Source organism: Egretta garzetta, unplaced genomic scaffold (genome assembly GCF_000687185.1).
Source record: "Egretta garzetta isolate BGI_Z169 unplaced genomic scaffold, ASM68718v1 scaffold204, whole genome shotgun sequence".
NCBI classification, from domain to species: Eukaryota; Metazoa; Chordata; class Aves; order Pelecaniformes; family Ardeidae; genus Egretta; species Egretta garzetta.
This window is the reverse complement of record NW_009259424.1, coordinates 535,325-552,703: the sequence shown is the minus strand read 5'-3', so window position 1 is coordinate 552,703 and position 17,379 is coordinate 535,325. Positions and strand designations below refer to the sequence as shown.

General features: G+C 49.2%; 2 protein-coding genes across 2 annotated transcripts in view; one reads left to right on the top strand and one right to left on the bottom strand.

Annotated features, from left to right (window-relative positions):
• Positions 1-2,019: 2,019 nt before the first annotated feature.
• On the bottom strand, positions 2,020-13,658 carry TACR2 (tachykinin receptor 2). The gene is given in 7 exon segments (XM_009636965.2): positions 2,020-2,215; positions 3,471-3,667; positions 4,019-4,175; positions 7,484-7,678; positions 11,277-11,686; positions 11,689-11,827; positions 13,630-13,658. Coding segments are annotated over 7 exon segments (1,323 nt in total).
• A 2,426-nt stretch (positions 13,659-16,084) lies between these two features.
• The window catches only part of TSPAN15 (tetraspanin 15), a 19,695-nt gene continuing 18,400 nt past the window's right edge, over positions 16,085-17,379 (top strand). The window contains exon 1 of the mRNA XM_009636964.1: positions 16,085-16,173. Within this exon, the coding sequence (XP_009635259.1) occupies positions 16,085-16,173 (89 nt within the window). The remainder of the gene's footprint in view (positions 16,174-17,379) is intronic.

Sequence of the window (17,379 nt, the reverse complement as noted above, 5' to 3'; positions counted from 1 at the left end):
AGCTAGGGGGTTTAAAGGGTTTAAACCCAGGCTGGACAGGACTCTGAGCAACCTGATCTGGTTAAAGGTGTCCCTGCTCACTGCAGGGGGGTTGGACTGGGTGACCTCTAGGGGTCCCTTCCAACCCAAAACGTTCTATGATCCTGTGATAAAAGCCTTACAGTCACATCGGCTGGGCATGGGAGAGGTACATGAAATAGTAGAATAGTAGTAGAATAGCTTGTGTACATGAGATAGTGAACTCTGTGTGGAGGTGTCCTTCAGTGCCTCGGAGCGAGAGTCTTTGCAACCTCTAGTCTGACCCCGGGGATGTGTGCCTTGCAAGAGCGTCCCTCCCAAATTGTTCTGAATCCCTTCAGAAGGAAGACTCGGTGGTGGCTGTCTGTAAATGCCCCCTGCTGCTCCCCCTCTGCCCTGCACGCACCCCAGCCCTGCGGTTTTGGGAAGAGCAGGCTGGCCTGTTGAGGGGGCCAGACAGGTAATGTCCAGACTAGAAACTGCCTGCTGGAGTGATTTAAAATAATGAACTTTTTTAAGAAGGGCATACAGCCCCGTGCTCTGTTGTCCCATTAGCGAGACAAGTTTGTTGGGCCTCTGTGTAACATAATTGCTCCTCACAGCGGCCGGGGAGGTGAAGAAGGTTAAATGGAGAAGGAGGATACAGCTGCTGATTCCTGTATTGAAACAGACTTAGGAAAATCATATCCCTGAGTACTCTTTTCAGCTCAAGCCACACATTTTTTCTCTGAATTTGCTGCAGAAGTCAAGCCTGGCAACACTTTGTAGTTTGGCTTTCACAGAGCAGAGAGGAGTATTTCAAATAACTGGATCTTGTTGACATTGTAGGAGCTTTTCGTACAATAAGGTACGGCTCTGTGATATTATATACAAACCTGTCACGAACGTTGAAGGTGATTGTGAGATGCTACTTATCACACCAGTATTAAATACTGTATTACTCTGTATATAATGTTTATATTTCAGCTTCTCCTGTTTTGCATGCCTGCACATAATGCCTCAGGCTTTGAAGATGACATATTTTAGCCTTTATTTCTGTATCTGAGAAGAGAACAGTGGTGACAAAAATGGGGTAAGTGTGGAAAGGGAAGGTGAAGGGACTGTCTGGGAAAAGGCAGTGATGGGTCAGGCTGTGGTTAGGACTAAGGGGAGGTAAAGGAGGTGGATTCAGCTTGGATCTGTGAGCCCTGATTGCCAAGCCAGTGAGCATCCCACACCTGGCTACTGACTCTTCAGAGAGCCTCGCGCTCCAAATCAGGCACCGCGATTAACTATGTGAAGTTGGAGGAATCGCTTGGGCACAGTTTAATAGGGAAATGACATTGTATTTTGGTACAAGGTTGTAGAAATCCATGCAATGACGACACCTTGAGGAACCGTTTCTCGCTTCTTAACTGATGAGAATTGGTGTTGGTGAAACTGCAGGCATGAAAATCCCAGAATTCAGAAAATTTTCAGGGCTGGCTTCTCAGTCTGGATGTGTCAGTACTTTACTTGTTGTAAATGAGCTTTGCTCCACCGTCTTGTGTGCCTTGGGGCTGCTAAGCCATGGGGCTTACCTGCCCACATGGCCCCGAGGGCCCATCCGAACTGTGCCAGATGCACCCCAGCCTTTCTGCTCCATCGCCTCTTTTCCAGATTTAAGTGTCTTGGTGGAAGAGAAAGCAGGAGATTGCTATCCAGAAAAAAATAATTGCTATTCTACTGATTGGCACTGCCTCGGGTCTGCTGTGCTGCTTTTTTCACCTCACGGTCAAAATCCCTCTGTTCTGTATTGGAGTTGTTGGTGTAAGGGGGGGCCAAACTTGCATCCATAGCTGGGTGATATTTGGACCTACATGGATGTAAGTATTATCAGCAGTCTGCTTTCAATGCTGATGGCATCTGAAAAAGTCCCATAGGAAACATTTGCTCCAGAAAAAAAAGACCTGCCTCAGGCTTCTACAAATCTGCTGCCTTGGAAGGGTCTATTAGGACAGAGCCGGAACCGGGAGGAGAAAATCAAAGCGTTAGCTGGGTGGGGGTGAAGGATGTCTTCTCTTTCTCATTCAGTTGGCTTTCGGTGTTGAAGCTTGTTGTTCTTGACTTCCTGCGGGTTGTCTGTTGCAGAGATGGGGACCTAAGTTTAAGTTTATCTTTCTCAGTTGCTTTTATGCATGGGCACCACCGGAAGGCTAATTTGAAGCCAGAACGAAACCTGTAAACATAAGAGAAGAAATTAAACGGTGAAATGATCTTTTTGGCCGCACAGAGAAAGAACACATGCATGGCTTGGTTCTACCTCTGAATGGCCATGGAAATAAAAAATTTCTATTGAAATCAAAGGAGCGAGGCAAAGAGCTAAATGTATAAAAGCATGGAGGGAAGAGCAAGATTTCCTTATATTTTAAGTAAATATGTAAGATCGGCTGGATGTTTGATGTGCTCAGCAGATGGTGCTGACCGTACTGGTAACAGCATTCGTGACAAGCAGAGTCTGAGGAAAATATGTGTGTTTACCCACTGAAAACTTTTAAAAAGCCTGAATAATTAAATGAGGAAGCTGTCTGCTTTCTGAGAGAGGAGGAGGAGGAGGATGTGTTTGGGTATTTTACGTTAAATGCAGATTGGCTGAATGGGCTGCAAAACTGCCTTCTTTTGCCATCTTAGAGACGCTCTGAAGGAGGGAGCCTCCTAGCATCACCCTGGAGTTGGGCACTTTGCTGGTGGCATCCCAGTGAAGCGGCACTGGAGGTGCTGGAGGAGGTGCGCTGATAACTGTTTCTTACCCTTACAGCTCACCCGGGTGCAGAGAGATGTGGGTTAAGGAGAGGTCTGGCGGTGGGACGTGCAGGCAGGGATTGGCACGGAGACCCACAGGGCGGCCAGAGCAGCTCCCCAGGCCCAGCGTCCCGCCGCACCAGCGTCCCGAGAGCAAGCCCGTTCTCAGCGCAGAGCAAGAGAGACATCTCTTGGCATGATGGGGTTGTGCTCTCCCAGCTGCTGGCTGGTGGCGGGGTGCCTGGACGGGAGTCTGGGCAGGTCACCCATGGGATGCTCCTACTCCCCATGGGGGTGAGCCCAGCGCCTGCGCGGGGGGCTCAGGGCTGCGCTTGGGGGGTGGTGGTGGTGGCACAGGAGGAGCAAGCGGTTAAACCATTAGGCTTAGGTCAGCAGATGCATTGCAGGGATTAGAGATTCCCTCCGCCTTCCTTGGAAATAGAAGGTTTGGATGTGGCTGTGCTGATCATACGCTTGCTGCCTGTGCTTTGTTCGGAGGCAGAAAATCTTAAGGGTTGAGTTAAAATCTCATTTGTGCAGTGTGGCTGATCTCCCACTGTTAGCAGAGTGTAAATTAACTTGTCTATGCGGCCTATGGACTGCAGCTGAAAATCACAGCTGTTCTCACACCCAGAGATTTATGCTTTTTCAGACCCAGATCTTGGTTTTCTCTGCGCACTCATGCTACTCACCTTTGGTTAAGACAGCAGTATATGATGGGGTTGTACATCGTCGAACTCATGGCAAGGAGAAAGATTGCGAGATAAACCTGCTGAATGTACTTCTGCTCGTAGATGTCTTCCTTGAAGCTCCCCAGGATGAAGTATATGTGATAGGGCAGCCAGCAGACAGCAAAAATGATCACCACTACCACCATGGTCTTCACAAACTAGAAAAGCAAAACTGGCATGTTATTCCTGGGCCTGGTTTATCCCGTGATGTGCAGATTTACTGGACACCGGGCTTTACTCTCTAAGGACTGCTGGAAGCTGGCCCACTGCCTACTGACATGAGCCTTTTTTCCTTGGAGGCTGGCTGGTGAGTGTAGATCCCCATTTTTTTTCATACTTGCTGGCTATACTTTTGTACCTGCTGGCCCTTTACCCCCGGCCCAAAATACTTTGTCAACCTTTCACGCCCATTCCCACCAGATTTTGTATCAAACACAAGCTCCGTTTTGGAATTGGAGCCAGCAGGGCTGGTGTGCTGAAGGTAATTATTTTTAAGTTTCACTTCTGACCTTTTTTTTGGCATTAACTTGGTGTTGGTAGCGGACTCTGTTAAGGTGGTTGCCTGGAACCGCACTGCTCCACAGAGTAATTCCTATAATGCTGTATGCAACAAACATCACCATTAAAGGCAGTAAATAAATCAACACGATCACTGCAATGTGATACCTGCAAAAGAAGAACAGGCACGTTTTCATAGTCAGCATGTCTCTTGAAGGACTCTTTCAGAAATTGTCTTTTGGATGCGTGTGTCTGGCTCCCATTAACTTCAACCCCAGAGCATAAAGAAGCAGAGATTTTGCCTACAAAGGGGGCAGAGATTTTGCCACCATTAAAGGGACTTCTGCAAACAGCAAAAACTCCTCTCTCTCGTGTTGTGATGGTTAGTCCTTGGACTGGATTCCCTGCTCTTTCGAGATGGGAGTAATATTGTTTATCTTTTATCAGAGGGTTACAGTCTATGGCCGCTTGCCCTGAACTTTGCTGTCCCCGCAGCAGTCAGGAAAGAGACGCGTCTAAGACTTGTGGCTGTAAAAATATGAGCCTCTAAGTCACAGATATGGGAAAGGGTTATTTGAAAAACCACGGAGTAACGTGATGAATGCAATCGTGTCGGCAGCTTAATTCAGCAACAGTGAAAAAAACCTGGATCGGGGACTTCAGAACGTAGCTGGCTGCTAACAGGGTGCACAAGCTTGGCAGGGAAGACGCCGCGGGTAACGAGGGAGGAAGATTGCCTGGTTATAGCATGCAGAAAGTGAGCGGCTGTCGTTGCCGTATTTGTGTCGCCGGCTGTTTTTGTTCGTGAGTACCCGAGCAGTTATAGATCACCAACAGGCTGCTTGGTTACTGCTCCAGCTGAAAGCGCTGGCATCTCCTTCGGCTGCGTTTTAGCTCGGCCCGTCCTAGCTTTCCACGTTACCCCTCAAGCTTCTGCTGCTTCCCTCATGCTGGGGTTGGGTTATTTTAAGCAACCACCATTTATGGGGAGGGAACAACCTGCTCGCTTGGTTAGAGCAGCTGTCAAATTAACACAAACAGTCTAAAAACTGGGATTAAGCAGGAGGGCTCTGGCACACGCTGCTTGGCAATGACCGCAGAAGGCTTGGGTGCAAATGTTTTTTTTTCTCAGCACGACAACGCTCTGGGGTTGCTCGCCACATTAGCGAGCAGGGAAAACTGCTTTGCAGAGCGCCGTCGGAATGGGTGTTGGGGCGGCCGGTGGTGGTTGCTCCTTGGGGGGGGGTTGCAAATAGTGGAACAGTGGCTGCGCGTAGAAAAATATTGTGTTTGTGAAATGTGGCAACTTTATCCCTGCCTGTTTTCCACCCTTCCCAAGCCTCCTCAGAGCGGTCCCTCTTCTGAAAGCCTGATAGCTTGGAGCGCAGTGGAAATGGGAAGCCCTTTGAGAGTTCCCATCCTGGGAGGAGGAGGAGAGGATGGGAGCCTAAGCTTGAGCATGCGGCAAAAAGAAACTTTTAGTCTCGTAGTTTTGCTACTTTGTTGCAAAGTTAACCTGTCACCAGAAAAAAAAAATCCTCTCTGGCTAAGGTTCTTTATTTTGGTTAAAATTCTATAAATTTAGTCCCTTCACATCCAAGATTTCTCAGGCACTGGCGGTGACAGTAGTGCATTGTCTGGGGGTTTTTTTGGACTTGTTTCTGCCATAATTATAAATGTTTTTCCTGCAGAAAAGGATTTTCCTTTGTTCTGAAGTCTAGAAATCTCGAAAGCTGGTTTTAATCGACTAAGAAGGATTTGGAGGACCCACAGTCAACAGAGGAACCTGGCTCTCCATTTCCTTGTTTTTTTCTTTGGCTTTCTTAGTGTTTCTTTTCCTTGGAATTTGGACTAGCACATGAATGGCTGCACGAGGCTTTTTCTCCCTGGTCTGTATTGCAGGCATTTGTCCCGACAGATCCATCACTCAGGATGGTTTCTGGGGAGCGCCGCTTCCAACTGCCTTTCTAGGAGAGCTACTGAAACCTGCAAATCTGAGGCTGCTCAGGGAGAGCGAGCTGGCGAACGAAGGGATTTATTGTGTCCAGGAGCTGCTGCTCTGCCGCTGGGAATCCCAGAAAGAACCTGTCCCGTTACCTGCTGCCTTCGGGACCAACCTTTCCAGCCCACAGAGATTTCATTGAGCGTGCTGGGAAACTCGCTGTTTCGATCCTTCCCAAACAGTGGATGTGGGAGAAATAAACCTCACGCTTTCCATCTGGATGAAACAGCCATCGGTGACTTTGTATATAAAAGTGGTTACCTACTATCCCTCCTTCTCTATCGACTGGCAGACTGTGTTCCCCAGAATGTGCCATGGGGTCCCAGCCAAGAAGCCCTGGAAGGAACGTCAATCCAATGTGGTGACCCCAGGAGGAACGTCAACCCAATGTGGTGACCCCAGGAGGAACGTCAACCCAACGTGATGACATGAGCCTGATGCTACTCTCACTCTCCCATGACTCTGGAGACTGGGGACAACTGACCGCCAATGGTGGCTGAATACGCTGCCACTCAGCCAAACTTATACGAAGCTCCTGGAACTTGGCACGCGCTAGTATGAAAACCGGTTAGTTTGGTAATAACTAACTGCAGGAGGCACCCGGGTGTCTGCCAGGGACGGAGAGCGAGAAGGGAAAAATGTCCGTGGTGCATGGAGCTGGGCGAAAGCGTTCACAGCGAGGGGTGGCTGCAGGGAGTTCAGCACTTGGTTTCAGGTTGAAGAATTGTTTCCATTTTGCTAAATCGATTTGTTCCTGTTCTGTGGGTCTTCCATGACTACGTTGTGTAAATATGTTACGCTTGGTAAGTTCCTCAACCTGCTCTGTCTGTCTTGTGCTTTGAATAACGATTAATCACAGCAGAACCCCTAAATGCGGGGTATGGCTTGTTTCATCTGTCTGAACAATCTTGCTTTAAAGGAGGAGGAAATTGCTGTGAAGGTTAGGAGCTTTTGGCAGTGCAGGTGTGTACCCAGATAAGCCAGTTTATAAAACCTTAGGATCTTTGAAACATGCTTCTCTTCCCCCCCACAATGTCCCCAAGAGCAGCATAATTTTTAGCTAATTATGTGGCTTCTTGGCATTGAAGATACCTGGTTCCATCCTCCCTGAAGGAGGGAGAAAATCCAAAATCTTTGGAACCAGGATTTATTGCTTTAGAGACTTTTCATCACGCTGGTTTCTCTTAAATCCACCAAGCCCTGTACCTAGGGTTTCTAGATCTTGCAACCACTTTTCAAAGCAGGGGAGGATGCTGCATCGCTGGTCTTTACCCGAGCCATCATCACCTGGCAGCTTTTTCCATAGCTGGCTTAAGCTGAGCTTAGATGGGCTGCCCCAGTCCCGGATTCCCCTGCTGCGTGGTTTCCCCCCTTGCCCTCTCTCCCAGTACTGCCCATGGCCAACGGTGTGGAGATGAAATGGGTTTCCTAGTTAACTTTTTGCACAAATTTGAAGTTTTCTCATTTCTCTTACGTGAGCTGGTGCTTGGATCCGATGTCATCAGGCCAGACGACGACGCATTTCATCGTTCCGTTGTACAACATGACCTCGGCGTAGAAGCACTGGGGGAAGGCGAGCCCAAATGCCACCAGCCAGATTATCCCTATGATGACTCCGGTGCTTCCGGCAGAGAGCCTGGGCTTGAAGGGGTGAATTATTGCCACGTACCTGCAGGAAAAACAGGTAATGCTTTTACAGTTGCATTGGTAAACTATACAACAAATACGGCAAGTGTAGGAAACTCACTGGGATGGTATAGTGGGCTTTATTTATAGAGACATTTTGGTATGTCCTGGGCTGAAAGGAGCTAAATCCTTTCTGAAGAGAATGATAGCAAGTTTTAAGGCAGAATATATTAAACCCATGCGGATTCACGCTTCTGGTGCGAGGAGGCAGCAGTCATCTCTGAGTTCTGCATATGGTCTTTGCAAGTATTCCCCTTACTTTGAATTTTGCTTTTCTTTTCCTCTTTTCTTTTTTTAATTGTTTTTCAAAAGCTTCATGTGTTCGGTCTGATATTTTGTGCTGTGAACTGTTCATGTTAGTTCAGAGTTACACGCTACTTAATACTGTGCCCTTTTTTCCTTCCTCTACCAAAAAAAAACCCCAAACCCAACCACTGTTTCCCCCTAATTATGTCCATCTCCTCTGACACCCCGTATTATCCCAACAGCAGACTGGGGGCTTGAGTATCCTTTACCCTGAATTTTTCCCCGCTGATTTTTAGCCGTGGAAAGCTCATGTGCCATCTGCCTCTGCCGGTAAATGCCGGAGCGCTTGTGCCTGAGGTGGAAGGGGAAGGCTGACCCCTTCATCCCACACCTGCTCAGAGCCCTCATGGCACATCTGAATATTGGATTACGTGCAAGCCCGGAGCGTGCTCTGGTTTTAAGTTCCCCGTGTAGAAATGCATGGTGTCGTAATGAGGACATAATCAATTACGCATTTCTTGTCATGCTTTCTGTACGCTTTGTCATGGGTGTTACGCAGGCAAAATGGAGTGGAAAATGCCAATCGCCTCCTGGTTTTCGTAGGGAAAATCTGACAAACTCTGTGCTGTCTCTTGGCCAGGCTGTTGGAGCCGAGCTCTGCCCGGCTGCTGCTGCAGGACAGAGGGCGGCCGCACGGACACACAGCCAAGTACGTAAGCCAGAGCTGCGCAGCCGCAGAGCCTTATTTAGCTATAAAATTTTCACGTCACCGCGCTTTTCTATAGCTCGTGGTAAAGCAGCATTGCACGGTGCTCAAACCCGGGCAGGGAGGAATCGCGCGGCAAATACTCTCCAGAATATTTGCCCACAGAAGTGCCCAAATTCCACGATCTTGGTGAATGGCAAGCCCTGGCTATAAACGGTGCCACCCGCTGTGCTGCCGAAGCCGCCTGACGCAGCAGCCCGTGTCGTGCAGATACGGGAATTATTACAGGGCTGCTGGGTGGAGGCTTTCCCACTCAGCCAGGGGTGCACCCCCCGAGGCGAGCCGTGCTTTTGGGCAAGCTCCTGCAAGTTGAGAGATTTGTACCAAGTCTGTTGAGATCTCCTGGCAGCTCTTGCTGTGTGGCAGGGCTGCCTGTGCCACCCCCCTGCTTGCCTGTGCCCCCTCTCCGTGCCCTCCTGGGATGCTGGGACTGCGTTCCCGGCACCCTTCCTCCGGTCCTCGTCCCACGCAACAAAACAAGCTGAATTTCGGACGCTTTTGCACGCTTTCCGAAGAGGATCTAGGAGGCTTTGCTAACTGGAACACGAAACTTGATCTGATATATTACATTTCTGCCTGGAGCGCTGCGGAAGGCGTGCAGTGGAAACAACTGCCCCGGTACACGGAGCAGCCTGAAACGGGGAGAGAGAGGGATCCTAAATGCAACGGTGAGCGATACGGCCAGGGCCTGTTCCAGGGCAGACAAAGATGACGTATAGGGCTGTCACCTCTTAGCCTCCTTCCTTACAACAAACCGCTTCAAAAGACATTGTTTTAGCGAAGTTAAACAACGGGGCCCAAGCTGGATGCAAGTTCTCATAACAATAAATGGAAGCCGCGAGTTTCCAGGAGACAGTGTCAGGATCTATTTTAAGGCTAAGCAAAGAATAGCTAAATATGGTTTGCAGCGAGATGCCAAGTTTTCTTTCTGATCCGTGCCACGTAACTGAAGAGATCTTGGCTGTATAGGTACTTTCACCACAAGTCCCCAAGGAATGAGAGGAGGGGAGACATGAGGACAGGCTGAAATGGATTTAAAAAGAAAAAAAAATATTTAAAAAATAGTATTACATGGCAGACCACGTGTATAAAATAGCAGTTACCAACACATGTATAAAACAGCAGATACCGACAACCCTTGATTTAAAGCCAGGAACAGCAAAAGGGTGTTCGAGTCTAAAACTGAGCTGCTGTTGCTTCTAAATAGGGATTTGCTTTCATCTGGACAACTGCAGGCTGATCGACACATCGCTCAATCCTGCGCCTATCAGCGGTCCTTCCAGCCCCCCCCAGGGGACGGTGCCCCCGTTCTGTGGCAGCGGCATGTCGATCCGGGCCCTATCCCCAGCTCCCATGTGGGTTTCAGTGGGGCCAAAGCCTTCTTTCTCCTATTTTTTGGGGTTTTTTTTGTCTGGTTTGATTTGTCTATCGATTTGCCTCCTGACACTGGGTGTGCCAGGGTGAAACGAGCCGTGAGCTGGGGCTGGGAATTACGAAAGCGGCCCCAATGACTCAGGGAGCAATGCTTTTTTGGGTGGCTCCAGAGGGACGCTGGCTCTGCTCCTGAGGGAGCTGGAAGGGCCCTTCATGGATACGCGCGCTTGATGAGGAACGGGAGGAAACCTGAAGGAAACAGCAAAGGCAACGGGAGGGCTTGATAAAGGACCGCCAGGTATTTCTGGGTGCCGGGTCTGGCTGCCTGGGGGAAGACCTTCACCGTGGCGTCACGGCAGGGACATAGGATGGAACAGATACCAACGTTCCCAGCAGCAGGCAGAGAGTGGAAGAACCAGAGGGAAGATGGGGAGGATGGAGGGAAGGAGGGCGGAGAGCCTCCTCTACTTCTTTTACATGCCATTGCCATTAAGAGAGGAAATTCCCATGGACTTTTGGCCACTTTCTAGTAAAAAGAAAAAACAGCGTCACGCTACTTAACAGCGAGCTGTAAACACATCCAGACTCCACAAATTTAAGCGTGAGTAAAAGAGAGTTGGCAGATTAAGAGAGTATTATGAAAATAGCAAATTACCTCAGAAGTCAAACAAAATGACTGTAATTACTTTCCTCCCTCTCGGAATAACTCATTCTTATGAACTACTGGAGCGGACTCTGCCATTTCTGATCCCATTCCCATTATTTCTGGTGGTTTGCTGGACTCCCAAGCAGGATTACAGCTGCTGATGCTTTCAGCATCCTGCACCGTATTTCTATCGCTCCCAGCTCCGTCCAAATAAGGGGTCCTCCTCGTGGTTTAAAAAAAAAAGAAAAATGAGTTTGCAGGACGACAGGGTAACAGTTTATGATGGGTAGGACGGGAACGATAAAATACTGGCCACTTCCACTTGTTACACATTGGGGTGTGATTCAGACTGGGGATAAGACAGAAAAGCCTTCCTTTCGTGGCACGATTAGCACCTAACCCCGCAGTCTGTTTGCCTGGCACTCCTCCCACTTTGCTGATAAGGCACCTGACACGGTAGGTGGGGGCCAACTGCACAAAATATCGCAAAAATTTTTTACAACTTACAGCGAATTTTTTCAGACCTTTTCTCCTCTGTTCGCCTCTTACCTCTCTGCAGCCACGGCTGTCATGGAGTAAATGCTCACAAACATTGCGGTGACGGGGAACCAGTTCTGAAACCTGCAGAATTCCTTGCCAAAATACCAGACGTTGTGACTGGCGTAGATAAAATTGAAGATGGTATTGAAAGCTGACATCAGCAAATCCGAAAGAGCCAAATTAACGATAAAGTAATTGGTAGCCGTCCTCATTCTCCTGTGCGCAAGAATAATCCAGATGATGATGACGTTGCCAACGATGGATGTGATAACGATGAAGGAATAGGTGATAGCCCACAAAGCAATTTGCCATCCCGGCTGGGTAAACTGGGTTACCCCCGTTCCGTTGCCACTGTCCTCGGGGGAGTCAGCCCGCAAAACGTCGCTGGCGTTTAAAACAGAAAATGTGCTCATGGTTTTTTTTCTTCAGCTAAGTGTAAAATAAAATCTTCTGGCATCTGCTCATTTTCTTGCAGTAGAGGCTGGTGTTATGAATCCCCATGCATATGACTAAGCGCCGTTAAAAAGACATCGGGATGAGAGGACTCGTGTCCTCTCGTCCTGTTTTCCAAGTGATGCAATGCAGTTCCAGGAGGAGATGGGCGCCACGGAGGGCCTCCTCCTTGCCTGGCATTTTAGCCTACGCTCAAAGAGCAAAAACTAAAGGACGACTCTCCCCCTTAAGGTCCTTTTTCTTCTATAAAAGAAAGAAGAAAAGGAAGAAAAAAAAAAATAAAAAGGGCAGGAGGAAGGTGTCTTCCAAGTCAGTGACAGGCGACGTCTTCCTTTAGATTATTTTTTAAGGCCGAGAAAATACAAATGGAAGTATCAAGCCAGAAAACGCTTTGGTCCAAGTGGAAATCCTTCTTTTTCAGGGCAGCGGTTTTCCAGGGCACCAGGCATCTGAATCCTCTGCAGCGGGACTGAGGGTATTTGGTTTTCTTTGCCTGCGTAACTTCTTAAGTGCGAGGCAGGAGCCGTACTGGGATAAATTCTCTACAGGGTTTAAGGAGACTTTGAAAGGAGGTGGAGTCTCTTGCAGGCAAAAACTAAACAACCAATTTGACATCAAGTGAAACACAGCAAAGTGGTACTTGAAACTTTTTTTTCCCCCCCCCCTCTCCGCTTGTTTTGAAATAATCTCTGAAAAGGCCATGCTGCTATATCAGGGTTTACAGGCTTAAATGCGAGGGTCGCTACTTTGCTGGCTTTAAAAGCCCTGCAATCCGTGCGTTTCCAGGGCCCTCCTGGCTTCACGTGAGCTCTCGTTGCAAGAAAGAAACAAAATACACTCAAATGCAATTTTAGCAAGGTGGTCTTGATCTCTGCAACTATTTGGAGGTTTAACTGCATTTTTAATACGTTTTACTTAATGGTGACTGCCCTCTATAATACGACTCGACCGGCCATATTGGGTAGGTTTAATTTATTTAAATTACGGCAACGAGTCCTGTTGGTTCTTGAAGGGTCGCTGGTGAATAATGCCAGGAGAGAGGCGTTTGGTGGAGGCCAGACCTGAACCGGGGACTTCTAATAAGGCTTCAGGGGGAAGCTGGCACCCCAGGTCTCATCCAGAGCTCCAGAAATCCTTCTCTGGCTACTCACTAGCATGGAAACATCCAGAGGAGCCTCAGTTCCCAGCCTCCACGCTCTGTGATGCTGAGGGGCTGAACGAGGGGCGTTCCCCCTTCGGATTGCTGCATCCCCTTTCCCAGCATGGGCTGCAGAAAATTATTGGCCTCACGCATGCGAGGAGGAGCCTCCGGTCCTCGAGGGAAAGGAGAACCCCTGACTCCCATCTCTGCTCAGAGCACGGTGCTCGTGCTCGCTCCCAGCTTTGCAGTAAGTGGCACAGACATAAGCAACACGTTGAGGCTGAGGTTTCAAAGATTACTCGGCACCGGCTCATGCCTGCTCTGCTGGAAGCTAAAGTTAGCATTTCAGGTATTAAAGCCCCATTTTCCAATGTTAAAACCTGTCTTCAGGATTCAGAAAGCTCCTGACGAGTAACATAAAGGAGAAACTTCCCCCGGTGCGTGCAGCACTGGGATGGCCGCGGTTTTCCAGCTGCCGTAGCTGCTGGGGCTGCAGCTGTGCCAGGCTCTCCTGTAGCAGGGCAGTATTTATCGGTTCAGGATCCTTTCCACCAGCTCCGCCTGGACTCTTCCCTTGCTTCATTAATTTCTGGAGCCAGCCTTCAGTTCACCCGTCAACTAAGCACCCCAACTCTTTAGAGCAGGTCTTCTCTGAGATGTGGTATTACCCAAGTTTTTTAGAAATGAATACTTGTCGTACTACATGCAGTATCTCCTCCTCCTCCTCACGATGGACTGACCTGCGTGTAATCCCGCTTGCTGCCTTACCCAGAAACTGCAAAAATACGCTTGTACATATCTTCTCACGTGCACTGCAAAGCTTTTCCAGGCTCTTCTTGAAAGTCTTCCACTGACACCTCATTAAACAGCTTATGAATCTTCTGCTTTCGGTATGCTGTCCAGGAGGGCTTTTCATGGTTTGCAATATGAATTCAACACCTAATAGTGTTTTCCAGATTTGTTTGGTTTTTTTTTTTTTCTTCCTTTGGCTTGCTCAAATCTCTTCAAATTCCCAGGACAGTATGAGTGAAAACCTCCATATGTTCAGCTGAGAACGGAGCTAAAGTGCTTTTATTAGTCTTTGTTACGGAACGCAGAACATAAGCAAACGCCTAGAAAAAGAACTGTGCTGTTTGACGTCTCAACAGCCTCAACTGTTTGACGTCTCAACAGTGAACCCAAAACCTCTCTCTTTGAAGATGAATTTGACTTTGAATTTGAAGACGGTCAGGGCGCCCGCGTTTCCTAGGAAGCACCATTGCCGCCTTCTGAACCATCCACCCTGGTCCCTGACCTGTTACTCCGGTGATAATCAGAGAGCAGCCACCCTTTGGTCAACATTTCATCATCCCAGTCAAGCAGGGACCTTGCTTTTGTTTATAGACACCCACACCTTTTTGTTCGTTTGCTGGTTGTGCATTGGCGAGGTTATCGTCCTGGAGCCCTGCCAGCGACGTAGCGCGTGCTATTGGCCTTTTGACTTAACAACTGGAGGGATTTTTTTTTTACAAAGGCGGGCTCCGAATTCCTCAGGAAGGTCGCGCTTGCCAGGGATGCCAGGCAAACCCTGCCTCTCCAATGATTTTCGGAGTCATGCCAGGGGAAAGGGACTATTTGAGAGCAGGGGGGTTGATTTTGGCTGGTTTCACTGCTGTTTTTATTATGGGCAGGACTGTTCTAGGCCAAACGTTGCCGTGCTGAGTCACTGATCCCAGGCCTCAGCAAAGGGTGAGAGATGCAAACAAAAGGTGTGGGTCTGGAAGGGTGAATAAGGTCCATTTTGTCTTTTGGAGAAATAATACAAGGTAACACGGGCAGTAGAGGCTTTAACTATTGCACATTGGACTCTGCTCTGGGAGGAAAGGACCTTTGTCCAGGGAACAGCTCTGAGAGAGGGCGCGAGGACCATGAGCATCCACCTTGGGTGGCGAAAACGTGCAGCCAGACTGCAGCTTTATCAGCCGGGCTGGAAGAAAGCAGCAGAAATGCTGCTGCTAGCTCTGAAAAGCTTAGGGGCCACAAAAATGATCCGAGGGCTGGAGCACCTCTCCTATGAGGACAGGCTGAGGGAGTTGGGCTTGTTCAGCCTGGAGAAGAGAAGGCTGCGGGGAGACCTGATTGCGGCCTTTCGGTACCTAAAGGGGGCCTATAGGAAAGATGGGGAAAATCTTTTTAGTAGGGCCAGCTGTGACAGGACAAGGGGTAATGGTTTTAAACTAAAACAGGGTAGGTTTAGACTAGATCTAAGGAAGAAATTCTTTACAATGAGGGTGGTGAAACACTGGAACAGGTTGCCCAGAGAGGTAGTGGAGGCCCCATCCCTGGAAGCATTCAAGGCCAGGTTGGACGGGGCTCTGAGCAACCTGATCTAGTTAGCGGTGTCCCTGCTCCTGCAGGGGGGTTGGACTAGATGACCTCTAGGGGTCCCTTCCCACCCAAAACATTCTATGGTTCTATGATTCTTCCTGGTGCTCCCCAGTGCCAGGTTACCTGCGGGTTTGCTTCCCTTCCCTGCAGATCTCCTGAAGCCCTGGGTCAAGTGCCCTGCAGATCTTGGCTTTTGAAGACCGTTTGTAGGATCTACCGTGCCCTGCACACACTTGCAACAACCCCGGTAGCCCTGAAGGTGAGGGAGGAAATGTGGAAGTTGCTGATCCTTAACGTGAACAAAACCCCCGCTGGCTGAGCCATCGGGTGGCCTTGGGAGCAGATTGCTGTGACGCGTGGTCCGCCTCGATGCTGGCAGAGATGCCACGCTCTTCGGGTGTAAAACTGCAGCTCTGTGCTGCATCGGGCTGAGGCGAAGAGAGCACAGCCCAGAAGGACCCTCAGCGCCACGGGCAATTCGTAACATCTTGCTCTAAACCACCATTTGCTGCTAATCTATACTAATGGGGTCCAGAAATCTTGCCGTTTCATCGTCTAGGCAAAGCCTGGGATTCAGGCAAAGAAAAGCATTATTTGATTCTTTTCATGCGGTTTTGTAACAGAAACCTGTTTTGACGCATTGGCTCGGTTCAGAGCAAAACCAGCAGGCAAATGGACACTCCTTTTCATCAGCTTCCTCATCCAGCCGGTCGTGTCCTGAAATTTTTACTTGCAGATATCAGAGCACGAACAACAGGGTTAAGGCGTTAGGGAAGTCAAGCCCAAAGTACTAATTTAGTTAAATGCACAAACAAGGAAAACGCGCAAGTGACGGGAACGTGTTTGGATGCGAACGATGCCCGTGAGACACGAAGAACGTGGGGTAGACTCCGATTCCCAGCGCTTACACGACACGCGATGCGATTTCCAGCCTGTGCGCCATTGGTAAGGGGTATTTAAAAATTTGTCTGAAAATTTGAAGATATTTTAGAAGCTGAACGCTCTAGGACATTGCCTGATGTATTATTGTCAGACATGTAAGAGGTGATGTCGCTGGCAGGGCCCCAGGCTGGATTATTTGGTTGCCAGAAGCAGAGTTCAGCACCGCATGCAAAAGCAAGGGCATGTTTGATAATAGAATTATCCAGGAATATTTTTTTTAGGCTTTATAAAAGAGGTTTTGGTAGCAGCCACTGGTTTATTGTACATACCTAACAAAATCATGGCCGGCCGGCCACTTAAAGGGTTTTATATATGCAGCTCGGAGGTTTTCCACAGTCTCTTTGCTAGATAACATTCGAATAAATGCTGCCGCACTTCATCTTCTCTCGTACCAGACGCTGATTTTTCAATGCCGTCTGTCTCTGCTCGGGGCCAGGATGCAACAGCCAACCCCGTGACAGTTGTCTGCCACTTTGAATGAGACTTTTTTTTTTTCTGGTTTTTTTTTTTTTTTTTTCTTTTTTTTTTTTTTTTTCTCTTTTTTTTTTTCCCCCCGGAGGAAAATAGTCCTTTGTGGGACAGGAGTGCAGCGCTGCGAGTTTGAAAGGGCTTATTTCATCTCGTAGGCATGAATGGTGCTTGCAGTTCATGAAGGCTGTGTTAAAACCCAACGCTGACCCACTCTCGTGGCAGCGGGACGTGGGTAAACGTCGGTGTAGGCAGAAAACGCAGCCAGTGCGATACGCCTGCTCCCTGCCGCACTTGCACCGTGTTATTTGCAGGATGGGACCCTCTCTGCACGTGCGATTGCCTGGGTGTTCTCATGAAAGGGCGATGCGCTGGCGTGGCTGAATTGTGCTGCTGTAGAGCCCTGGGGTTCTGCTTTGCTTAACCAAAAACCCCAGCACCCAAGCAGCACCTCCGCACTTACGCCCCTCAAATGCTGGGGTCAGGGTTGGGCCCCTCCCTCCCCGAAGGACCTGGGGGGGCTGGAGCGTGTCCAGAGAAGGGCAGTGGAGCTGGGGAGGGGTCTGGAGCCCCAGGCTGCTGGGGAGCGGCTGGGGGAGCTGGGGGGGTTCAGCCTGGAGCAGAGGAGGCTGAGGGGAGCCCTCGTCGCTGCCTACAACTGCCTGAGAGGAGGGGGGAGCCGGGGGGGTCGGGCTCTGCTCCCAGGGAAGGGGCGATGGGACGAGGGGCACCGGCCTCAAG